This window comes from Anomalospiza imberbis, chromosome 1, assembly GCF_031753505.1.
Source record: "Anomalospiza imberbis isolate Cuckoo-Finch-1a 21T00152 chromosome 1, ASM3175350v1, whole genome shotgun sequence".
NCBI lineage: Eukaryota > Metazoa > Chordata > Aves > Passeriformes > Viduidae > Anomalospiza > Anomalospiza imberbis.
Window position 1 is genome coordinate 132,062,103 of NC_089681.1, and position 24,349 is coordinate 132,086,451.

The window sequence follows — 24,349 nt, forward strand, 5'->3', positions numbered from 1 at the left end:
TTTTCATAAGATAAAAATATTTTACAATAGATCTTCAGAAATAAATGGGGATAAGCAAAGTCTGCTGATCCAAGACAGTTTGGGAAGATCTGTGTCCCATTATTAACACTGCCATGTCCTTATGTTTCCAGTCATGCTGGTTGTGTTCCTCCTGAAAAAAGAATCCATCTGTCCCAGTACGTGGATTCAGATGCACCCCATATCAAATACAGTATTTATGTGCTTGGTTTGTGAGCACATATTTGAGCTGTTGCAAGGCAAGTTAGTCTGCAGGTGCAAGATGTGTTCATTAGGAGAACACAGGCAATTTCATGGTTGCTATTGCTTTACGTGAACCTGCTCTTGCATGGAGGAGCAGTTAACTGCTTTTTGATGGAAGGAGCTGGTTCACACCTGCGTGTGCTTCTTTGAAGTGACTGATATTATGTGTGCTTTCAGTGCCAGGTAAAGATGAGTTAGTTTATCCTTCACTTAAAGTGTAGCTATGTGCTTTGAGCTGCAGCATAGCAGCAGTCTTGGAGTGGGAATCATAAAACAGCTGATATGCTTTACTTTTATATCCTAGTTACCTCCACAGCAACTTGTGCTTATCTTCAAATTCCTGAAAAAGTGACTTGTTCTTTCATGAAACTTTTAACTCTTTCAAAAGATATTCTTAGGAAAGGTAGGACCTCTTGATGAGACATTAGGACATTTGATAGAAGTTGGGTTCTAAAGGAAACAAGTTGTATTTTCACCTTACATATGCAAAGTAGGTTATCTCATAGTTTGATACCTACTCCAAAGACCTTTCCTGAACTGACTGCTGCTCTGTTTTTGTAAAATTGAGTGTTTTTGAAAGGTAAATAATCCTGAAGGAAACCAGGCTTCTCACAAATGACACACTAGCTGCAACAGACTATTTTGAAAGCTTTCTTCTCAGAGGAGTAATACTGGAAGAACTATAGAAGCCTTTTACGACAATTTATGACTGTGTCAGATTACCCTTGTTCACCACTGAGAGGAGAACACCATGTATTGCAGTGCTTAGAAAAATCTTGTCCGCATCAGACCGCTGCTGTACAGAAAGAACAAAAGTCTATCTTTGTGCCAAACAATTCACAGTCCCATGATAAACAAAGGAAGAAAGGGTACAATGAGATGAATATTGTCATGGTAGCTGAGCTTTTGTTGGCATCACCCACAAAGGAGAACTTTAGAGAGGAACATGAAGAATAAAGAAGTGCATTCTGGATGTTTACACGGAAGTCCAGCATGTGATATGGCACAAATGTGGTCCAGTGCATGACTGAGAATGGGAAGCAGCTTTACAAATTGCTGGAAAAAAACTCTCCTGGTATTTAGTCATGCAGCTCTAGAGATGATTGCAAAAAAAGCAGCAGCTCTTCTAGTGAGGAAAAAAATGTTATGTAGGAAGAGACTTCATAGAGTTACATGGCTTTGATGTAGTTATTTTGTTGAAGAATGTTGTTTATTGTTCATATTACCATGGTGTGAACCCACCACTGTAGGACCTCTGAGCATGGGCAATGCCTTTGCTGTGCTAAGTGCTCAGTAAACAAAAAGATTTTAAGAGGTACCTGAACAAAAAATAAATTAAAGAGCACGGTGGCAGTGGGCAAGGGGGGAATGAGAGCATGATGTGCAGTAGAATTGGAACATCTTTCAATGTGTTAGCAGAAGAGAGTTTAAACAAGGGTACTGAAATGTAATTTTGAGGGCCTTCTGAGCATAAAACACAGTCTGCAAGAAAGGGTAAAGCTGTGTGTTTGAAAATGGAGCCTAAGACCCTGTGGATTTGAGGGCTTGGGGTGGAGAGATGGTTAGAAATTATGGATGAGCTATAAGGGCTGATTACACTTAGGTGTAATGAAGGCAGGAGAGTCAAGAGAGGGAAGGAGAAAGGACAGAGAATTGACTCTGTCATTCAAGTGAACATCTGGAAGGGTGATATTTGCAGTATCTTGGTTGGCCAGAATGGGAAGACTTTCAGAAACAGATAGTGTGAAGTAAATTCCTTGAGCAGTCCTCCAGTTTCTTTCAAGCCAAAAGCCAACAGCTAACTCCTTTAACTGTAAAGTGAAAAAAAATATCCAACAACCACATTAATGTCACTTTACTCTGAAATGAAATAAAATATAGGAGCACATATAATGGAAAAACTTGCAAGTACTCTGGTTTTCAGCTCTAAAAGACATCACTGGGTGTCTTAGCATTAGAAAATAGGACATTTCTTCACTATACTAAAAGTAGGAGGAAAAGGAGATGTAACATTTTATTTAGGTGTTTATTCATATCTTGTTAAAAGTTTTGAAAAGGAAAAGAACTTAAACCTAGCTGTGTTGTAATATAATTCAGCAAAGGGAGTATTTTGGTTGTTTTCTATGAAGTTGAACACCCTTATTTTATTGCCACTTTGGTGAGTGGCCTTTCCTGATGACTGGAGTGGATATATGAGAATCAGTCTGACCTCTATGAGGCTGAGAACTCCAGTTTCCTGGCTGCCTTTTCAACTTCCTGAGAATAAATCTTTTTCTTTTCCACAAAGAAGAAATTTCACGTTATGTGACAGGATTGTTAATTATATATTTTAGAGCCATCTGATGAGCTGTGGATTGGGTTGAATGACCTCAAGGTTCAGATGTATTTTGAATGGAGCGATGGAACACCTGTCACCTACACTAAGTGGCTTCGTGGAGAACCCACTCATGCAAACAACAGGCAAGAGGACTGTGTTGTTATGAAGGGAAAGGTAAAGTCACATAGCTATTGACTAAACTGTCTTGTCATTCCATTTATCATTTGGGCTTTTTCTACGCAAGAGCAAATAATAAAAAGTATTTTTAAAAATGGGGATATTACTGCTTGAAGCAGCCTATTTTAGAGTCAGGAATTAATTTTTTCAGGAAGGATCGCTGTTTGAGATTGCCAGAAAATTTCACTGCCTTCCCTGAGAAGCAGACAAGTAGTGGCAACTGCCCCCCAGGATCCATATTTCTGGATTTCAATTTGTGCATGTGGACTTTTAAAAGACTCTTATCATTACACCAGGAAGCAGATAAACATGTGAATGTGTTTCTTCAGGAAGCTAAAAAGACATGTTGGATATGTTTGGCTTTTTTTGTGTTTTGACTGAGTATGGGATTCACCTCCAAAAATTGCACTAGCAATTTTAATTGATGCTAGAGAGAAGTACTCTCTTTAGAAGAAAATAGAAGTCTTATTTTTCTAGGCAAAGTTATAAATCTTAGATCTAGGTGGTTTAATTGCTATGCTTGTATCTACACTGCACAGGAAGAGCTGTGAGAAAAGTAGTAAAGTATTTAGCAGTAGCATTAGTGAAAGCCTTTCCTGAGTGACTGTATAGCTACAATATAAAGACTGCTTTGAAAGGGCTGTCTGCTGGAATCCGGCAATGATCAGTGACCCAGGAGTATTACATGAACAGAGACAACACCAGGCATAAAAGAAATTGCCATTAACTGCTATGAAATTACAGTTGTAAAGGTGTAGTCTTCAAGGCACAGGTGAATGGTGCACAAGTTTCCCTTTGTCTCCTAATATCTTAGTTGATCTGTTCAGCCAAAATGTACGTTAAATATTTTGGGAACATAGTGTGATGTTCCTTACTTTCAGTACAACTCCCACTGAATGTCATTGTTTCTTCTGAGAACCTGCAGTATGGGGAATAAGAATATTAATTCTAACTTTGACAAAGAACTTTTTGCATCTTCAAAGTTTTGTGTAAATATTAACTAAGGAATCCAGTCTTCTGGTGTTGTTATTTTGCTGTTAGAGCTGTATTTCTGTGGGGATAGCTGATATCTCCCTTTCCTCCAATATGATTATTAAATCAGCAGTCTTTGTAAAGATGGTATATTGTGGTCACTCTCAAGGGATTGCTTTTCAGAAGGGTAGATAATCAAATAAAGTGTCAGTCAATGGTAAATCATCTGCAGAAGAAGTAAGATAGGAATAAGATGTTGGAATTAAGTATTGAACTTAAGTAAGATGAAGGATTTTCTCCATTGAAAGTTAGCAAAAACTTATTCAGTACTTAGAATAAGTAAACCAGCTTTTTTGAGATTAAAGCCTAGTTCACTGAGGTTCTGTTTGTATGTTCAGGATGGATTTTGGGCTGACCATTCTTGTGAAAAGAAAATTGGCTACATCTGTAAAAGGAAACCTATGTCAGATGCTCCTACAGAAGAGGAAACTATTGACATGGGCTGCCAGAGAGTAAGTGAAGAAAAAGCTGTCTGATCTGAATAGGCTGCTAAGAATGATAAAAAAGAGAAACTGTCACCTAGATGGCAGAAAAAACATGAAAATTAGGTTCTGTTCCATTGTAATCAGAAGAGTTTGCCTTCTCATTTCTATGGCAGAACGACTAAATATGACTAAATGTAATCTATGACTGTCATTTAGCTCTTAATACTCACTTTCTTTTTCCAGAACTTAAACCAAATCTCAAACCTATTATCCCTGCAGCAGACCATTTATTCTTGATTGGCATTCAAGCTTCCCTAAAGAGTTTGCCTGTACCATCAGCTGCACTTCAGCTCTGGCTACAGTTTTCTACAAAATTGTTCATAGCAGGAAGGGTGTCCCTGTCTAAATACTGCTCTCAGGGCTTTGCTGTTGTCTTTAGCAGTGCTCTCTACTTTGAATAACTTACTACCACTGGCCAATTAAAATGAACCTATTGTGCTTCTTCTTATTTGTTAGCAGATCTATTTTTACTTGCTTGCTTTCTAATGACATAACACCTAGTAATTAGAAAAAACTAATGAAATTTATTATGTCACAGGAAATCTTATTGAGTATTTGTTTTCCTTGAAGAAATTGCCTTTTCTCTTGGACTCGTTCCAAGTGTTGCAGGAAATAAAGGGTTCCTCATACTTATGGATGTTACCATTGCCTACAGAACTAAGTGCGTGTGTGTAGAAAAAAAAAAGTCCCTCAAAAGTGAGAAATTAAAAAGCATCAGAAGAAATTTTTTGTGAACTGTGGCAGGTCACAGCAACCTTCTCTTGCCAGTATGCTCCTGAGTAAACGATATTTGAATGACAAAACTTTGGGAGTGAGTTTTAATGTTAGCTAAGAATAAACAAACTTGTTTAAGCTATCATTCCCTTTCTGAAAATTCAAGCTGAAGTTTGCTTTTCAAGACTGTCCTCATGATTTCATGATGCCTATATGCTGGTTATAATCCTGTTCTGGGCACAAAGGTTGCACTGCAAAACCTCTCATCCCTTTGTGAGTGGAATACATTGATTGAAAATCCATTAGATATGAAAAATGGTTTTATGAAACAAAATTCTAAAAAGCTTTGATCCTACCTGCTTCCACTCTGACTTTTTCAGTTACACTGTTCCTTTGTCTAGTGGTTAGGTAATGGTGAATAAATCAGTTTTCTGTTTTGTTGGTTCCCTTTCCCTTTCCTACATGTGATCACTTCACATTTATTTTGACAGGGCTGGAAAAGACATGGTTTTTATTGCTACTTCATTGGAAATACATTTGTAACATTTTCTCAAGCAAATCTAACCTGTGGAAGGCATCAGGCGTTTTTAGCCACAGTTGAAGACAGGTATGTAAACATCTGCTTGTTTACATGGGTCACATGAGGATTCAACTTCTAGCATCACCTCCATATCAGAATAAAGACTCTGATTGGACAAATATCTAGCTTCAGAGGACAGCTATCTGTTGATACAGAACTTCTCAAAGTTTTTACATGTAAATTCAAATCAGGAATCTGGTTTAGACTGAAAGTAGGTCATGGCTATGAAATCAGTATTGATATAGATGGTTTTGTCAAATAAAAAGTAGAACTATATCTTCTACTGCTTAATTGTGGTGGCTAACTTGATTAAGGAATATGGAACCCAATTTTGATTATTAAATGAAGAGATATGGCTCTAAATTCCTTCCAAAAGGTAGTACAAATGAGCAAGGGGATATAATTTTCAGATAGTTATCTGATCTTTGATTTGAGGTACTTTTAAAAAATTAAGTGAGAAATCAAATTATGTAAAGCACTTGGTACCTGAAAATTTGTCACAATGCAGCAAGGGTTTAGTGTGTACAAAATCTTTGGAGAAGAGGTGCACATTACTGTCTGTGAAATATAGAAAAAATAAAAAGTTTAAGAAACAAAATATTTTTCTTGCAGATGACTTGATGCTTTACACAATCTCTTATTTGTTTCTATATAATCAAAATTGGTATGTTCTACTGTGAAAGCTCCAGCTGTCATGAATGGTAGCTCTGTAAGCATAGCACTGCAGCTGCCATAAAAATGTTTTAACATTAATGTGGCCTTCTGACTACACCTTGTTAGGAGGAGACTTTTTTTTTGCTCTGATTTCTTAAGAGCTATTTGTTTAAACATCAGTGAACTTTGACAAGCTTTACCTCTACATAGGTTTCTTTGCTAAATATAACTTGTCTTGCCCAATCATTGGATCTAATTTACAGTGTTCCTTAGTTTTATAATTTAGTATCATACTACTTTAGCCTCTACTTTTTGTAACTTCAGTAATGCTGAGATTTCTTTTTCAGTTTTGGATTTGTCTGAAGCAAGAAGTAATAAAATACAAGAGTACTAGAAACTCACAAAATAAGGGGTATAAAACATAAGGCATGTCAGGTTTCTTCTTTACCGCCAATTTCCTGTCAGTCCATGATTAGGCCATCTCATTCACTGAGCATCTGAGAAGAAAGCAAAATACTCTGATATTGAAGCTTACAAAATATCTATTATTTAATGGTTTTGTTATAATCTTTGCTGAATAAAATCTATTCAAGCACTGATTTCAAGAAGGTGCAGCTGTAATTCTGAGAAAATAGCAAACCTTTGGCAACTTTAAAAAATAAATTTAACTGTATTAATTTATTGACTGATTTCTTTTTAACAGATATGAACAAGCCTATTTGACCAGCCTGGTTGGGCTGAAAAGAGAAAGATACTTTTGGATTGGACTTTCAGATGTAGAAGAAAAGGGAACATTCAAGTGGTCTAATGGTGAATCTGTCTTATTTACACACTGGAATTCTGAAATGCCTGGTAGGTGTGACTCTGTGCTGTTTAATGGGTCCAAGGCCTGAAATAAGTCACTTACTGCTTGAAGATTTTTCCTTAGCTCTCTCTTGATGACATAATGGCCAATGACTTTCAAATACATCAGGCTGCTCTCCCCAAGAATCCAGCATGGCTGCTTAGTTCCTGCCTAGTGCTGAAATGAGTTTTCAGTATGAGTTTGGGAAGAAACTTTTCATTGAGATCAAGTTTCTGATTTGTAACTGTTCTGGGGAAGTCTGTGCCTCTGCTGCTCTGGAGGAGAAATCTCAGCAGGCATAGTGACCCTCCTTGCAAGTCCTCCCTGTTCAGCCATATCTCATGGCACACTCGTTCACTGCACATTCTGAGTGTGGGGGATATCAGCATGCATGAAGTCTCTCTGAGTCCTAGAGAAAATGAGATTGTAAGGTAGGACAAGAGGGCCAAAATATAACAATGGGAGGCCATTTAATCTGACGTGATCACATCAGAAAGGGGGTAGTTATTGGTGCTCAAAGTTCTGGTACATTGCATATGCCTTTCAGGAGGTCCTCTGATTCTGTTTAATTTCAGTACCTAATTGCTGATTTGAATGATGTGAAGTGGTAAGGCTATGTAGACTTATATATAACTAGTTTAGGGGAGAATTTCTTGGATCTAAGGTTATGATCTAGCTAGAATCAGTCACTGCAGGTGATTTGGTGTGAGGCATAATTCAGTATTTCAGAGTGGATGAACTACAGATTTTTTGTCTTTTTTTCCTTCATGAATTAGAATCATAGAATCACAGAGTGGTTTGTGTTGAAGGGACATTTCAAGATCACCTAGTCCCCACCTGCTGCCATGGACACCTTTCACTAGACCAGGTTGCTCAAATTCAAGTCCAACCTGATCTTGATATCTTTCATGAATGGGGCATCTACAACTTCTCCAGGCAACCTGTTCCACTTACTTACTACATTCATAATAATAATAAAAAAAATCATTCCTTATGCCCAATTTGAATCTACCATCTTTCATTTTAAAATTATTTTCTCTTGTTCTGTCACTATAAGCTCTGGTAAAAGTCTTTCTTCACCTTATAAGCACTCTTTAGATATTGAGTAGTCATGGTAATGTTTCCCTGGAGTCTTCTGTTCTCCAGGCTGAACAACCCCACTATCTAAGCCTCTCTTTGTAGGAGAGGTGTTCCAGCCTTCTGATCATTTTTGTGGTCCTCCCAGGGACCTGCTCTAACATTAGAAACGTTTTTGACTCTGTACAACAACTTTATTTCTGTCAGGATAGAATATGAAATTTTCTAACTTCTTGTAACACCCTAAATGCATTTGTGTACATTCCTGTTTACAATCAGGAAGAAAGCCAGGCTGTGTTGCCATGAGGACTGGAATAGCAGGTGGATTATGGGATGTAATAAAATGTGAAGAAAAGGCAAAGTTCATATGCAAAGTGTGGGCAGAAGGAGTAACACTTCCACCTGTTCCCACAACAACTCCTATTCCCCGGTGTCCAGAAGGCTGGGATTCAAGCAATCGTATTAGCTTCTGTTTCAAAGTAAGTATGTTGGTTATTTCTGCATTAAGGTAGTTTCTATTTGCTTCACATACATGTGATTACCTCAGTTTGCCAGAGCATAGTGCTTATAATGACAAGGTTGCAGGTTTGATCCCTTTGTGGGCCATTCACTTAAGAGTTGGACTTGATAATCCTTGTGGGTCTCTTACAACTCAGAATATTCTGTGATCCAAATAAAAATTGGGACACATATGTATGTTCTATTGTTTCATAATCTTTTTTCCAGATTATATGTAGAAGTCTTCTTCCTTTCTACTGAAATGCTCATGGTTTTTTTTTATTCTGTTAAAGACTAATCTTCAGGTCTGACCTTTTGTTCTTAAATTCCAGTTCAGATAATTTTGTGGTCTGGTGGTTGTCTTGCAGTAGATACTCCTATCAGCAATGCAATGTGCTAACTTGACTTACAGAGTTGATTCCAAGCCTTTGTTTCACAGAGGAGAACACTCCTAAGCCCTGTACTCAGAGTTTCTGTAATCCCCACAGAGTATAACTGTAAATCAATTCCTTCTGGGTAACTGATATTTCTTGATCTTGCGCTCTATATGGTCTGTTTTGTCTGATGCCAAAATGGTCTCTTAAGCCTTTCTCCAGAGCAGAGCACAAGAAGACGTGGCTGGAATCGCAGGAGTTCTGCCGATCCATAGGAGGAGATCTGGCCTCCATTAACGGCAAAGAGGAGCAGTTCGTGATATGGCGCTCCATCGCGTGAGTGTCCGCGGGGGCCAGCAGGTCACTTCTGTCAGCCTCCGGAGCTTTCTGAAATATTTCTTCTTAGGTGTTTATGCGTTTACTTCTGTATAAACCAGTCTGCAATCCCTGTCTGTGTCTGTGTCAAACACACAGCAAAAGTGTAGAGCTGATGAAGTAGTTGTATGACTAGCAGCAATAACCGCAAAAGCTGGTGCCGAAATGGCGTGGGCAAGATATCTAGTTAAGGCAACATCTATAATCTGAAGTAAAACTATTTGCTGTGGAGTTGTTTATATTATAAAATTACTACAGAAGCCAGTTTTCATGTAAGTGTAAAACAAATGGTAACAGTTTGTTAAATCTGGGTAATATGTTGATTTTTTTGTCAATTTTATGAACTAACAAAAAAGCAGAAACAACTTCAGATAATTTTTTTTCTTACATAAGTGAGGTAAATAAGGTTGGTAAGTCCCTGAACTGCAAAAACAGGTGTGAGATTTCTAAATAATATGAAAAGCTAACACTTGCAATATGACCAGAACAAACCAGGCTCAAGGATCCTGTACATCCCTGGCTAATCAAGAAGCAAGACTGAAACATCATGGCCCTGCAAAATAGTATAACCGTACTAAAATCCCAATTGTGTATTTACAGTAAGGAAGAAGTCTCAGATGCTTCATTGCCACAAATTGACTGAATATATTCAGATTAAAAAGTAAAATGTGCCTGCTTGCAGACAAGGATTAGTTGAAGGTGATATTTTTAAAATGTGGTTCAACTGCAGAAAGTAACTCTCCGTTTGAAAGCTGTAAGTGCCTTTATAGGGAAAATGAGGAGTTGAGAAATGGAGCAACAGTAGCCAGTGAACCATTATACAAGGTATACTATACCTTCATGTACAGGAGTTGTATCTGGTAATTTTCTTGATCTGTATTTCAATCTGAAATTGAATGAAATTGAGTAACGCATAATGATAACAGCTAGAAACAGCTGCATTTTAATTTATTTCCACCTTGGTTTTTATTGTTTTTAACAGCAGTAAGTTATCCTTAGAGAACTCTTAACTGTAGTAAATGATAGATTGTTAAAAATATTGTAATGCCCTTATTAGTATTGGTATTTTTGTTTTTTTAGAAACAATGGCTATTACCACCAGAATTTCTGGATTGGTTTATATTACTTGAATCCTGATGATGGCTTTGCTTGGAGTGATGGATCTCCAGTGAGTATTTTATTTTTCCACAGCTGTTATTTTGCATTCCCTGTGCTTCTTATTTATGTCTAGTGTATGTGTTTCTGTGTATTTTTATGCTTAATCATAACCCTCTGTATTGTGCACTCTTTAAGAAAGCTAATAAATAGCAATTTCATGGCTTGATTTTTTTTGGCTAAAACATATTGATGTTTGATAAGAAGATACACATTGAATCAACAAGGAAACTAAACACATGCAGACTAAAAGGATATTATGAATGTGAGGATTTTTTTGTGTTAAATAGTCCTTCTTTAGTTGTTCTTTTCTTTGCTCATTATCTGCAACAGCTTACATTCCATGGAAATGGAGACACTTTTTTAATGCTAGTTTGGCTTATTGCACTTTAAACTGAGATATAAAACTGTAGAAATGAAGGTGATTTTGTAGATGTAGGTGTACTTGATACAAGATTAGTCAAGATATTTTGACGGGGATTTACAGTACAGAAACCTGAAACTGGATTTTATATAGGGAAATTAGAATAGCAGTAATACTTCTTCTGAGGCAAATGCCAACATTTTTATTGCATCTGAATAATATTCTACTCATATTTTATATATAATTAGCTTAATATCAAGATGTAGCATGCCCCAACATGGTTATTAAATGTATTTTAAAGAATTTAGGTCCCATAAAAAATGTTTATATTCTTCCAAGTGTGTACAAAACTAACTGTTACCTAAACTGCAATCCATTTGCAGTCTGAAAAAAGTTTGAAATTTCAGCATTTGCACAGGAGGATTCTCATTTTCTCCTAAGTTTTTAACCTGAGAATAGGAACAATTTGTAGGTCTGTGCTTTGATGCTGTCTCCTCCCTCTCTCCCTTACTTTATTTTCATATAATAGAATCTTCACAAAACTTCTTCTGTCATAGGTGAGGTATGAAAACTGGGGCTTTGGAGAACCAAATAATTATCAAGGAGTTGAACTTTGTACAGAGATCAGTGGTGATTCCAGCATGCTTTGGAATGACAGGCACTGTGATTATATGTATGGATGGATTTGCCAAATAAGAAAAGGTATTTCTTACTCCTTTGTATTAGTGTAGTAAGAAGATATTCTCAGTTGATCTTTACCTTAATTTTAAGAAATAAAAAATTTCAAAACCTCTTTATAAGAATAGTTCCCTCCTTCACTTGCCTCAAGTGCTGTTTTGTCTCATAAGAATGTGTAGTTTGAGGATGGAGCCTGGTTTCAAGATACTTTATTTCTATATTCACATGCTGATTACTTGCTAAATTCTCATGAGATATGTGTTTGGATGCTTTTTATTTACTGAAGATATTAAGACAATGTTTATAATTTAGTGAACACTTGAGTTTCACTAGCAGTGCATCTATCTACATTTGAGCTTTTAGAAAGTGTAGCACATTAAAGTGTTTTACTGCATTCTTACAGTGGGACGGAGAGGAGCAAAATAAAGATGTTGCATTAGATTATTGACAATAAATATCAGCTCTGCCTTTTATTGGCAAGAGAATTTCTTAGGCATAGATTTTCTTAGTAGGTGTCATTACTAGTGAGATTACATTTTAGTACAAAACTAATTGGTAAGCCTAAACTGACAGAGTTTTCCTGTATAATAAATTGTTTTCCTGAGATACTAATGTATATTATTTACATCAAAGATCCTATCTCCATCATGCAATAGCAAAAACAAATGGGAATTCTTTAGTCTAAAGTTTTTCTTTTCATTAAGGACCAATTAATTTCTTGAGATCTTTTCCAGTGAGATTTTATCTAGGGAAATTTGTAAGATCAAGGTAGAAGTTACTCACAACCAGAGAAAGATGGAAAGAACCTCACCCTGTAGTAGTTAGGGCATCCCATTTGGTGATAACCCAGCCTGCATTCCTCCTTCCTCTGGTTTAAGTCAGAATTCAAGTACTTGTGGCCAGGGGAAAATAGAGAGATGCAGATCCAGGACAACTGTCTGTAATTTACAGAGTTAATGCTTTGGGACATAAGGTTTACTGCATTCAGTGAGTAAAAAAAATTACTTGATTCAGGTAAAGTTCAAGGTATTTATAATACTTTCCATGTAAGGACAAGCTTCAGGGACCAAGACTACATATTAAAAACTGAATATTATACCAAAATTAAGATATTTAGGTAATTTAGTTCCTTTTACATTTTGGCGTTAAATCCATTGCTAACCGTGAAAATCAATGTCAGTATTAAAACAAGCCTGTCAGTCACAGGATATATCTTCTCTTCAGACAGAAAGTATTCAATCATAATAGTTTTTTTTTTTTCTCACAGGGGCAAGTGTGAAGCCTGAACCAACAGAATCTCCTGCACCCGGTAGGTGTTACTGCTATTGCTCTTTGTGTGTGTGTGTTCAAAAGCATTGTTAAAATTTTATTAAGGAGGATTCTTGTATCTCAGGAGCAGAATAGTTAGCTCAGCAATTATCTTACAGAATACAGGACTACTGAGGATGGATGGATTATACATGAAGACAAACAGTACTATTTCAGCACGGAGACTGTTCCTATGGAAGAGGGTCGTGAGTTCTGCAAAAAGAACTTTGGAGATCTTTCTGTCATTGAGAGTGAAAGTGAAAGAAAGTTCCTCTGGCGATATGTAAGAAAAATCATTAATACTATGGAATAAACCATCCAAAACAAGTGAGCATGGGCACAGATCCTTTTCACCATGGTGTTCTCCCTACAAGTTTTGATAGTGAAGTTGCCATTGCACTAAACGAGATTAGTATGAAGAACAAACTAATGCTAACTTTTAAGGCATCTGTGGCTTCATCTTACCAAAAAGTATTACACTGATAAGTTATGACTGTGTAGGATATCTTAAGTAGTGCATCAAAGCAGCAGTTGACTTACATGCGCCACTCAGAACATTGGATTTAGATCTTATCTGTTTATGTGGGCTATAGTCTACCTAGCAGTCTCTTTTTGGTCCTCAAGTTTGCTCCTTTGCCTCCTTCTTGTGAGAATATAATTATGGAGAGAGAAGAAACTGGGACATGGATTATGTCATGAGAAAGAGGTTTGAAATTCTATTTCCTGTATCATTGGAATTGTTTGCTTTTTATGCTGGCTGAGGCCAACTTATTTTTAATCAGGAATGTGCTTAAAAGTTACATTTGAACAACATAGAACGTTTCCTTAGCTGGCTGAAGAGTGACAGTGAGAGGACACAAGGATATGTATCAATTTGTATCCAAAATGTAGGAAGGGGCTTGTCTTTGCAAGGAATTTATCAGATAAAGTCCACTGCAGAGACTGTGCAATAAGTGTTGATTTCAGTGGTTTTCAAGTAAAATATGAGAAGTGTTGATACAGTGACCACACCTTTTGGCCAATTGTGAAGTTTGACTGTGGGCTGTCAGCTGTGAGCTACTTTACCTTAAATGTTGTAGCTACAGAATGTATCTAGTTCATATCCTCTGTCAGTTAGAGGTATATTACTCATCAGTAACATAATAGGTTTATTTGACAATGGAAGGCATTGGTACAATTTTAATTTTTGTATTCTAGATATTGAAAAATGGCAAAGAGGATGCATATTTCATTGGTTTACAACTGAGTATTGACCAACGTACGAGGTAGGTCATACCCAGTGTTGAGACATAATTTAAAAATTATTGTATTCCCAAGTGGTTTAATTACATCTTAATTTAGCTCTAGATTATCCAGAAGAAATGCTGCATGTTTTCTAAATAGAATTTGCCCAAGGCTAGACAAAAAATTACACTGCAGCTAATATATTTTGATATTTTATTCAGGAATTCTAGTTTCCTTTATTATTTAATTTATACTGAAAATATAAGTAGATGTTCTCACTGTAAATATATAAGACTTTTTGTAGGTAAAAATGTTCTTTTACCCCATCCTTAACTGTTGAGAGCAGACTCTAATAAAGGAAAAAATGAAACCTATTTTCTTTTTATAGAACAATGATAGCTGTTGCACTGTGAAGTCAAGCAGGTTTTCCGAAAGCCTTTCTGAATGTCAGTATGCAGCACCATATTGATTTTGACATGTGATATTTATTTAGGCCTGGATTCAGTTCAGTCTGTGTTTGAAGTGTCTGGATAGATGCCTAGTAGTTCTCAGTTCTCCTCATAGTCCACAGTAACAATGAGGGACCTCCAGTGGATAATTAGAATGTTAGGTGAGCCTCTGAAAAGGAGGTGTTTCTGCCTTGCTGGTTTTGTAGGGACCTTAAGACGAAAACACTTTTAAGTACCTTGTGAATATGTCTGAAGGATGAACCTGGGCACCTCTGTCACTTGCAGACCACTAGAAAGATGTGTCCTAATAATTTTCCTGGTTACCATTTTGTTCTTCATTGCCTAATCTGCATGGATGTTCAATTTTTCCAAAATTTGTGTTTTACCTTGTATGTCTTTGAGAAGAGAGTAATTTAGTGCAACTAGTAAAGAGGCAATTTGCTCAAAAAAACCTTGTACATTTTACTATAATCAGCTATATTAAGCATATTAAAAAGTTACTTTGTTAACATGGAAGAAGTTCTATTTTATGTTAAATAAGCATTTTGTTGGATTGTTTTTCTTAAGCTGGATGGATGGCACTCCAGTGAATTATTTGGCATGGGCACCACATGAACCTAACTTTGCAAATAATGATGAAAACTGTGTCGTTATGTATAAGAATTTAGGTGAGTTTTGTATGTTCTTTCATGAATTTCATTATTTGTGTGTTTGCTTCACAACATTTTTTTTTCTTCTGAGAAGCACCCCTTCCTCCTGTTTTTTTTTTCTCTTTTACAAAAAGTAATTGAAGTAGACCGTAGTATTACTTACAGGACTTAGTTTCATACTCTTGTGCTTACCTGAAGCCTAGCATGGGGAAGATCTGATAGAGGTCTGTGGCCAGAGGTCTGTGGTTGTGATTGCTGGTTTATATTTTTTTATTAAAATTGACCTAATTGTCACGATGCAATTTCTAGTGCCTGGTTCTACAAAGCTTTTAACATTCTGTAATTACAGCATGCATAAAGTGACATATTTTTCCAAGACACTGATACTGAATGATAATAACCCGAGAGACAGCTTTGATCTTATCTTTCAACTAAAAGCACTGTATGTGAGAATGAGTGAAACTGATTTCCATTAACCGACTTGAGATGTGGTGTCATACAGTTCCCCATTTATCTCACACCCAGGATATTGGAATGATATAAACTGTGGCTATCCAAATCCCTACATATGTGAAAGGCACAACAGTTCCATTAATTCAACTGTTCCTCCAACAACATTTTCAAGTCCAAGAGGATGTCATCCAGCTTGGCTTTCTTTTCGTAACAAGGTACCATAACAAATATGATCTATGCTGGATGTTTGGCAAAGCATTAAATAGAAAACAAGGGATTTTTTTAATCATACTGTTTCTTGTTTATACAATATGTTGTTATTTTTATGCAGAGAGCTATGACACATGGACGCTTTTCTTTGTTTGCCTATCCATTGTTTTGCAGGAAAAGTGCTTTTCTGATGCTTCTAATGAAGCAAATTCAGTTGCAGTTGATGAAAGACAATTCTCTAGTCAGCTCTTCAAATGTTTTTATACACATTTAGTCAGAATTCCTAAAGTATTGATGCCTTGGTCTTGGATTTTTTTGACCAAACCGTAATGCTTTTTACTGACTACATTTTGTCTTCCTTAACTTTACTAACATGGTATGTGTTGTAAAACAACATTAATGATCAGGCAGACTAAGATCAGTCATGCATAACTTAGCACTGTTAACTGTCTATAGAAAAGTCAGGATTTGCTCATTTTCTAGGGATTTCAGATAAATCTAGTTGTTGAGCAAAACACTTTAGTGAGACTTCTAATTTTATATAGAACCAGGACTAACACAAGAGCTCATTGAAAGTTGAGTGTATTTTTTCAGATAAATGCATTATTTTACTGCCTTTTCTCTATCCTGCTTTGTTTAAAACAGTGATTATTAATTAAGGGATATTGGAGTGAAGATAATATATAGAGAATTTGTTCATATTTTAGTGTTACAAAATATTTGGATCTACAGAAGAGGAACGTGTTACTTGGCACGCTGCACGAACAGCTTGCATGAATTTAGGAGGAAACCTGGCCTCAATCCCTAATGAACAAGTGCAAGGTACTGTGCACAGTTTTGTAGCAACTAGATGAGATGACATTTAATCCTTACAGGCTGGCTGGGATTTTTGTCTGAATACAAACAGATTTGAATAATGACTGCATATTTGATATTTGTTCCAAAACATAAAATTTTTAGAAGTCTACAATGACGTCTTCCCTTGAATCTGCCAAATTTTAGTGTTGGCTCAGATATCTATGTATATATATATATGTGTGTGTGTGTGTGTGTATTGTCCTGGCAGCCAAAGTAGTGTTCTTTTCTGCTTGCAGATGCCAGTTGGACCCTGCAATTTCCATTCCAAACAATGTGGTTTCACTAGGTGGCATTAACTTGCTGCATGGCTTTCTTGTTAAATCAAGTAGAACACCTTTAGCATGAGAACCTGCCTTTGGGCAACTTGAAAGAGGCTTGAGTGCTCACACATATAACCAGAGCTCATCACACAGAAGTGCCACTCTTTTCACTAGAGGAGCTTATTGCAGTGAACCCAAGAGCTGCATCCATGCCTCGGGGAGATGGGGAGGGGAAAGCTACTCCATACTTGAATAAACAAGGCACCCATCCAAACTAAAAACAGAGGAAGACCTTGATAGATGTTAGATTGACTTTGATAGATAGACCATTTTTTTAGGCCTACTGTTTTATCCTACATGTGAATGTGATGAAAAACAAATGCTGTGAAACACATACTGTCTGTGAACTCAAGAGAGCACACTAAAACCTCAACCATTGTAAAACAATGTATTGAAGTCTGAGCAATTAAATAGTTTTAGTTTAAACTGCTGATAAGAACTTAGTATTAATTATGTTTTCCACTTGTGAAGAGCTGAAGAATCAAACTTTCGTTTTTCAAACAGTTATATTCTTATTCTACATAATTTCTGCAGTGGTTAATTCATGCACAGGACTTGAATTCTGGGTAAAAGAGGAATGCGCAATGGAGCTATCAGCTCAAAACTATTATCATTGCAGGAAGTGCAGGCATAAAGGCCTGAGTTCCTATCACAGTTTCTGGCAGAACAGCAATTCTAATGTTTGGCAAAAAAAACCCCTACAGGTTTCATTCCTGGAGGAGTAAGCTGCATACATTTAAAAATGTTGAATGAAGGTGAATGATTAACAGAGCAGGCAGAAATTAATCTGTTCTTTTCAGAGGAAAAAGCATTCATAACCATGCCTGCAATGGTTGGCAAAAGCCATAGTATATTCATTTTATCACCACATTTGATGTATCATGGGTTAGTAGATTGAATATAATTAATAATGTTCATAATGGATGAATATCAGCTGACCTAGCCTCCTCTATTTGTGAGCTAGCCACCTTAGCTAAGACACATCAGCACCCACTTGGACTGTGCAAAGCTGTGATAATTTATTTCCTTGTGTTTAATAGTTGTGTTAAGTCTTATTTGAAGCATGTTTCTTGTGCATTTTGCTCGCTGCCATGGCAGTGCAGGCTGTTGCCCAGCTGTCCAGGGAGGGAAGAAACACTCTCGTGGTTCTGGAGCAGCACTGCTTATTCAGATACACAAATGGTAGGAGCTCGGTGGTGCTGTTGTGTCACTGTGGGGCAAACACTCTTGTGGGATTATCAAAAATGAGTGTGATCCCCACAGCTGTTAATGTCTTGAACTAGGATTCAAAAGTGTCTTGGGACATTATAAAAACAATTTCTGTCATGTTTTTGGGATTCATTCAAGTACCAGCTTAGATACTTAGATGAAGTATTTTGCCCAAAGCCACAGTTATATATCTACTTCCCCATCCACCAAACTCAACATTAATCTCCTTTTCATCTCACCTGCCTGTGTTATCAGCAGTGGAGTGTTCTGTATTTCAGGTAACATATTTAATATGACCAATCTCAGTGAGGCCAAATATTTTGACTGTCCTATATTAAAAGTATTCCTCTTTTCTTTGCATTTTTTTATTCTAGCTTTCCTTACCTTCCATTTAAAAGATTTTGCAACTGAGACATGGATTGGATTAAATGATATAAATCATGAAATGAGGTTCCTCTGGACAGATGGAACAGGGGTTTACTTTACAAACTGGGCCACAGGCTTCCCGTCGGGACATACGGGTTTATATGCGTATGGCGGCCAGGTAAATAGCAATCACAGATTGTTAGCTGAAATTTGATTTTATCGACTCATAAAATCATTTAGGTTGGAAAAGGCTTCTAAGATTGTTTAGTTCAGTTGTTAATACAGCATTTCCAAGGCCACCACCAAATCATGTCCCTAACAGCTGCAACTACATATCTATTAAATACCTCCAGGGATGATGACTTAAACTCTTTTCCCTGGGCAGCTTGTTCCAATGCCTGAAAACTGTTTTGGTGATAAAATTTTTCCTGATATCCAGTCTTGTTGTGTAAATTTTGGGCCATTTCTTCTTGTCCTATCACTTGTTATACTAGGGAAAAGAGACCAATACCTACCTTGCCTAAGATTGAATTAATGCATTTGTGGTGATTTTAGGTATGTCACTGCTTGACTTACTACTTTGATACTTGTATGCATGTTGGATATAAATCCAGGTAGAGTGAATGCTTTTGAGCCCTTGTGCAGTTGCTGTATCAACTGGTGACAGGATCCATGGAGCGCTCGTACAAAGACTTGTTTCAGTTTTCAATTCTCTGTGTTCGTGAAGGCTACACAGCTTTTGTGTTCAGCCTGTGTTCTCTCATGGGCTGTGTAAAGAGGGCAGTGGTTCTTCTGCCCCATGGCATTTTCCCAAAAGCCCAACAATGAGAACATCCTCCTAGTGCTCTGGTGACAGTTATGCCGGAACTTGGCAGGTTTCCCAGTTGGCATGTAGTTTGCAAGGGGACATTTACAAACACTCCCCTGAAGCAGGTGTCATACATATAAGCAAATAAGCAAATTCTGCCAGTCACAGTTGCAGAAAGGACATGAGTCTATAAAAAGACAGCCCCGAACCACCAGAAAATCACTTTATCTATTTCTTTCAAACAAACTGATCTGATAGGTCACAGAGTCCCTTTCTCTCTGATCATGTGTGTGTACTCTGGAACTGCAGCACTTTATAGTGCTAACCCTATTTCTCTTGAATGACATTTTTAATGCAGAAATTTGATTTTTATGTACAATATCCTTTCCTGTGTCTTTGAAAGAAGCACATTTGAGCTTCATATCTCTAAAGGAGGAAAAAAATAGGTAGAATTTGGAGTTCTAAAGGAAAATATTTTAAAAATGCTACTTCTCAAAAAAAAGTTTGTCTCTTTTTATGTGAAGTAATAGGATTTTATGAAGTCTTATGTGACAACTTATAAAGTCCCTTTTTCATAAATTTTATATTTGTTTTTAAGCTTACTTGATCTTAGCAAAAAATATTATCATAGTTAGTAAAAATGAGTACGCAACGGTTCAGTTTGAAAGATTTAAATCCAAATGGTTTTCACCCAAAATTGAAGTAATTATCTGAGCATCTTCTCATGGACAGGAAAAAACCAAACAAGAAAACAATAAAATAAATATGGATGTTTCATTGCACAAAGCCACTTGTAACTCTGCAGGGATTTTGCACTAATCACTGTTTATTTAATCTATGCTAATCTAATTTCTAGCTATTGTGTCCATGTCAGAGAAGTTGAAGTGTCATAGTAAGGCTGGTACTGACAGAGCAGTGGCTACCTTTGGGCAGGAGCTGTTCTAACTTTGCTGTGTGTACTATTACAGCTTGAAACAATAAATTGTTACACTGCACTTTAAGAGTGTTTTATTTCTGGGGCAAAGTTATCCAGTCTTTTCTACAATGATTTATCTAATTTCTCTTCAAATTGTCTGTGACTCCTCTCCATGCTGTATGCCTGGGAATTGAGAATACTAGAATTTCTCTGGTCCTCTTACTCACCCCAACGTAGTGCAAAAGCTTCCACATCACTTGTGTAACTTAAAACTTGTGCTCTTAAATGTTACAAAGATAGGAGACTAAAATTACAGCATTACTTGTGTCTGAAGATGCAAATGGGGGTCAAAAGTTTCATATTTGCTTATTCTAGCTATTTTTAACTGATGTTGTTTCTCTTTGCCTCGAGGCTGATTGTGTTGCTGTGAAAAACAAACCTGTTAAGGAAGCAGGGAAGTGGGCTGATCAGAGTTGTGATAACAGCAGAGGATATATATGCCAAATTAATGCAGGTACTCCTCTTTTTACTCTTTTTACTCTTTTTAGTTAAAACCAAAACTTTTTCTTTTTTTTTTTTTTTCCTAGGAAATTGCTTAAATATGTGGATTTAAACATGATTTTGCTCCCAATGAAGATAAATGCACAAGTTGTTCTTCAGGCAGGAAGAAAAAGGTCAAATAGTCAAATGTGGCAGAAGACCAGTTAGTCACTGCTCTCATCTGACACTTCCCAGCAAATGCTGTGTTGCTATTTTCCTGAGCTGGAATTTGTGTCTGCATCTTTGTGTCTAGTATGACCCTTGATATGACATTTGTTCCATAGTTTTTTAATTTTCTGAGTACATTGGCTTTCAAAACACGTTATGGAAAATACTGGTTTGTACATGTAGCATAAATTGTCTGGAATAAGACTGCAACCCATCTGCACTGAACTTGAGCAAAATTGCCTCCAAAAAAGAGATTAAAAATATTTAAATCTAGCATCTGTTTAAGTATCTGAACAATTTTTAAGGACTGGTCTGTTCTGACCATTTTATTTCTTGGAAAAAAGTCTTTGAGAAACCAAACAGTTTCTGCAAACCATTTCATTTGATGAAAAAAGATTTTATGAAAAAAAGTATGACCTAATTCCAAGTAATTTCAGTAATACTATTCTTGATGATTATACAGAATGCTCCTTTACTCTTTATCATAAGTTGTTTTAAGCAGCACTTTTCCTTTCTACAGCTTTGTAATTGAATTTTACTACTGTTGCTGGCTTAAAGCATATTTACAACCACAGTGAAATCATGCTCCCCTGTTGAACAAGTATATGGGTCTTTTTTTGTCCTTTATTTTACAGATGCTGAATTTCTGCCTTCTACAACTTCATCTCCATCCAACATTATCCGTTATGGGAATAGTAGTTACTTGTTCATCCACAGCAAAATGACATGGGAGGATGCACGGAAAAACTGCAAACAAAATCAATTTGACCTTTCCAGTGTCTTAGACACCTACAGTCATTCGTTCCTGTGGCTGAAGATATTAAAGTATGGGGTGCCTGTGTGGATTGGTCTTAACAGTAATGTGGTAAGAACATTAAACTAATTGAATATGATGCTGCTTTTCTCATGGACAAGTCAGGAACTGAAAAGTCTTATCATCTCTCTTTACTTTAGCTTATTTGCTTACATCTTGCCCCTAAATACTTCTTTGTGCTGTCAGAGGAATCCATCCTCTTCTGTTAATCTGATTAAATTGTGTGTATTACACATGCTTTTCACACTTTTCCTATGATATTCCACTCTGTACACTTTCAAATAAGGCATTTTAGTCTAGCATCTTGGAATATCTCATTATATATTTCAGGTATAAGTGTGATATATATGTGATATAGAATCCTAATATGTTAGAATTTACAGAAGAAAACATCTATTTTAGTAAGGATACCTAATTTTGAGAAGTACTAGAAGGTGCTATTACTATGAATATTTTAACATTTTTGAGGATAGTTAGCAAAGTAATTAATTAGTTTACCTAGTTTAATTTTATTTGTCTCCCCCTTCTCAATTGTTTGGTATTTTAATACTTTCTGTGTATTTAAATACAATATCTTTTTCTTCTTGGCACAGACACTTGTCCCACACACTCCATTTGGCTGAGCAAATGAAAAAAACCCCAAATATATGAACATAACACACCACTTCCCAAAAATCAAAAGATGCCTCTAATATTAATCGCCAGGATAAATCACTGAGTTAACCAGCTTTGGTGGGAAATGATTATGGACTTAAATGTATTCCAAGTTAAAATAATCTACATGTCTTGAAACTTCTGGGGAAAGAGCTAGTGCAAAAATTAGTCATCAGAATTTCACTCCCACAATTTATTTTTAATGAAATTGTTATTAGTCTCAAATTAAAGGTATTAAGGTCAACATTAACTCAATATCACTTGGCACTTCCTTTTGCTGAAAAGTACTTGTTGCACTGCTGTATTTCTCAATAAATATCTGTTTGTCACAACAAAAATTTCAAAGTTTGAGCCATTTGTATTTGTTACTGGTTTCTAAGAAAAGCCCCAATCCTTTTAACACAAAGTACTATGTAGACAGAGTAGATTGATAGAGTTTAATCATTCCAGTTGATGTTTTTTTCCTTAGACCAATGGGCGTTATGAATGGATTGATAACTGGAGAATGAAGTACACAAAATGGGCTGAAGGGGAGCCAAAGCAAAAACTGGGCTGTGTCTATCTTGACATTACTGGAGTCTGGAAGACAGGATTCTGCAATGAAAGTTACTTTTCTGTCTGCAAAAAGTCTGATGGTAAGAACTTGAAATCTGACCATTGCAATTTGATCAACATCTCATTAGAGATGCTGGGGTTTATTTCCAGAGCTAAAGAGATGAAATCATTAGAATTTACTTAGGTTGAATTAGGCTACTTTAAAGTTAGGGCAAAAACATAGTAAGAAAAAGCCAGTGTGACTGTGAGTAGCTATCACTTTATGTCAATAGTGTTAGATAAATTTTGCAAAGCTAAGACTTACACTACTCTGCTGTTTATTCTCCTATTGAATAAATTTGCAATGTCAAAAACCGCAAAAATCAAAAGGCAGTGAATGTAAAGAAGTAATCACATGTTTTTTTAAACTATTTTTAATCAGTTCAAGCTCCCACTGAGCCCCCTCAGCTTCCAGGAAAGTGTCCTGAATCAGAAGGACACAGATCTTGGATCCCTTTCCGAGGTCATTGCTACTACATTGAATCTTCATCTTCAAGAAACTGGGCCCAGGCATCTTTAGAATGCCTTCGACTAGGTGAGTATCCTACTTTTCCTAAAACAAGTATAAAAAGCATCAAGTAACAAAACCTACTTGTTTTCCTAACTGTGGAAAGCTGAACATGTGTTATGTGTTTTTTGCGATTCTGAGTGTGGTCCAAGTGTTGGACAAGACAGTTGGATCCAATTATTGCCTTAATGTGGAAGGTAATGGGAAACCTCTGTCTACCACACTGTCTCATGCATGCGGGATCAGGCATGTGAGGAGCTGTGTGGCCTGGAGTGAAGATCATGAAAATGGAAATCTTGTACTTTGACCCTGATGGGAGATAAACAGCTTCATCCACAGCGGTCACTAAAGCTTAATGGAATTTGTATCTTTTGTATTCTTGATCTAATTTCTTGATTATTGCAGTTTCATGCCACTGGAGTGAAAGCTGTTCAGTCTGGATACTATATGAGTAAACTAGAGCTGTGGTGCAGTTTCATTCTCTCAAATTCCTTCTTTGGGAAAGGGATGAAGATTGATTATGCTTGACTTCATATGTGTGTAGCACTGTTCTTCATGGCATTGGTGGCAATGTGACTTATTGGTGGCAATGTGACCAGACTTAGGTGTCTGGTCTCCCATTAGATTATGCAGAGATCTCAATCACTCTCCAGCAGAACTGGATTAGATGGCTTTATCTTCACTGGAAGTATACATTGTTATGTGGTCAATAAGA

At 36.5% G+C, this 24,349-nt stretch overlaps 1 protein-coding gene across 2 annotated transcripts in view; it reads left to right on the forward strand.

Annotated features, from left to right (window-relative positions):
• LOC137486818 (macrophage mannose receptor 1-like) overlaps nt 1–24,349 on the forward strand; it is a 51,078-nt gene that overhangs the window by 20,457 nt on the left and 6,272 nt on the right. For both annotated transcript variants that reach the window (XM_068212330.1, XM_068212339.1), the window contains exons 8-26: nt 2,595–2,752; nt 4,126–4,239; nt 5,478–5,593; nt 6,924–7,072; nt 8,421–8,620; nt 9,225–9,349; nt 10,469–10,556; nt 11,465–11,609; nt 12,853–12,894; nt 13,013–13,176; nt 14,091–14,158; nt 15,134–15,234; nt 15,742–15,884; nt 16,587–16,701; nt 18,641–18,810; nt 20,768–20,870; nt 21,700–21,929; nt 23,002–23,167; nt 23,509–23,661. In XM_068212330.1, coding sequence (XP_068068431.1) covers nt 2,595–2,752; nt 4,126–4,239; nt 5,478–5,593; nt 6,924–7,072; nt 8,421–8,620; nt 9,225–9,349; nt 10,469–10,556; nt 11,465–11,609; nt 12,853–12,894; nt 13,013–13,176; nt 14,091–14,158; nt 15,134–15,234; nt 15,742–15,884; nt 16,587–16,701; nt 18,641–18,810; nt 20,768–20,870; nt 21,700–21,929; nt 23,002–23,167; nt 23,509–23,661 — 2,550 coding nt within the window. The remainder of the gene's footprint in view (nt 1–2,594; nt 2,753–4,125; nt 4,240–5,477; nt 5,594–6,923; nt 7,073–8,420; nt 8,621–9,224; nt 9,350–10,468; nt 10,557–11,464; nt 11,610–12,852; nt 12,895–13,012; nt 13,177–14,090; nt 14,159–15,133; nt 15,235–15,741; nt 15,885–16,586; nt 16,702–18,640; nt 18,811–20,767; nt 20,871–21,699; nt 21,930–23,001; nt 23,168–23,508; nt 23,662–24,349) is intronic.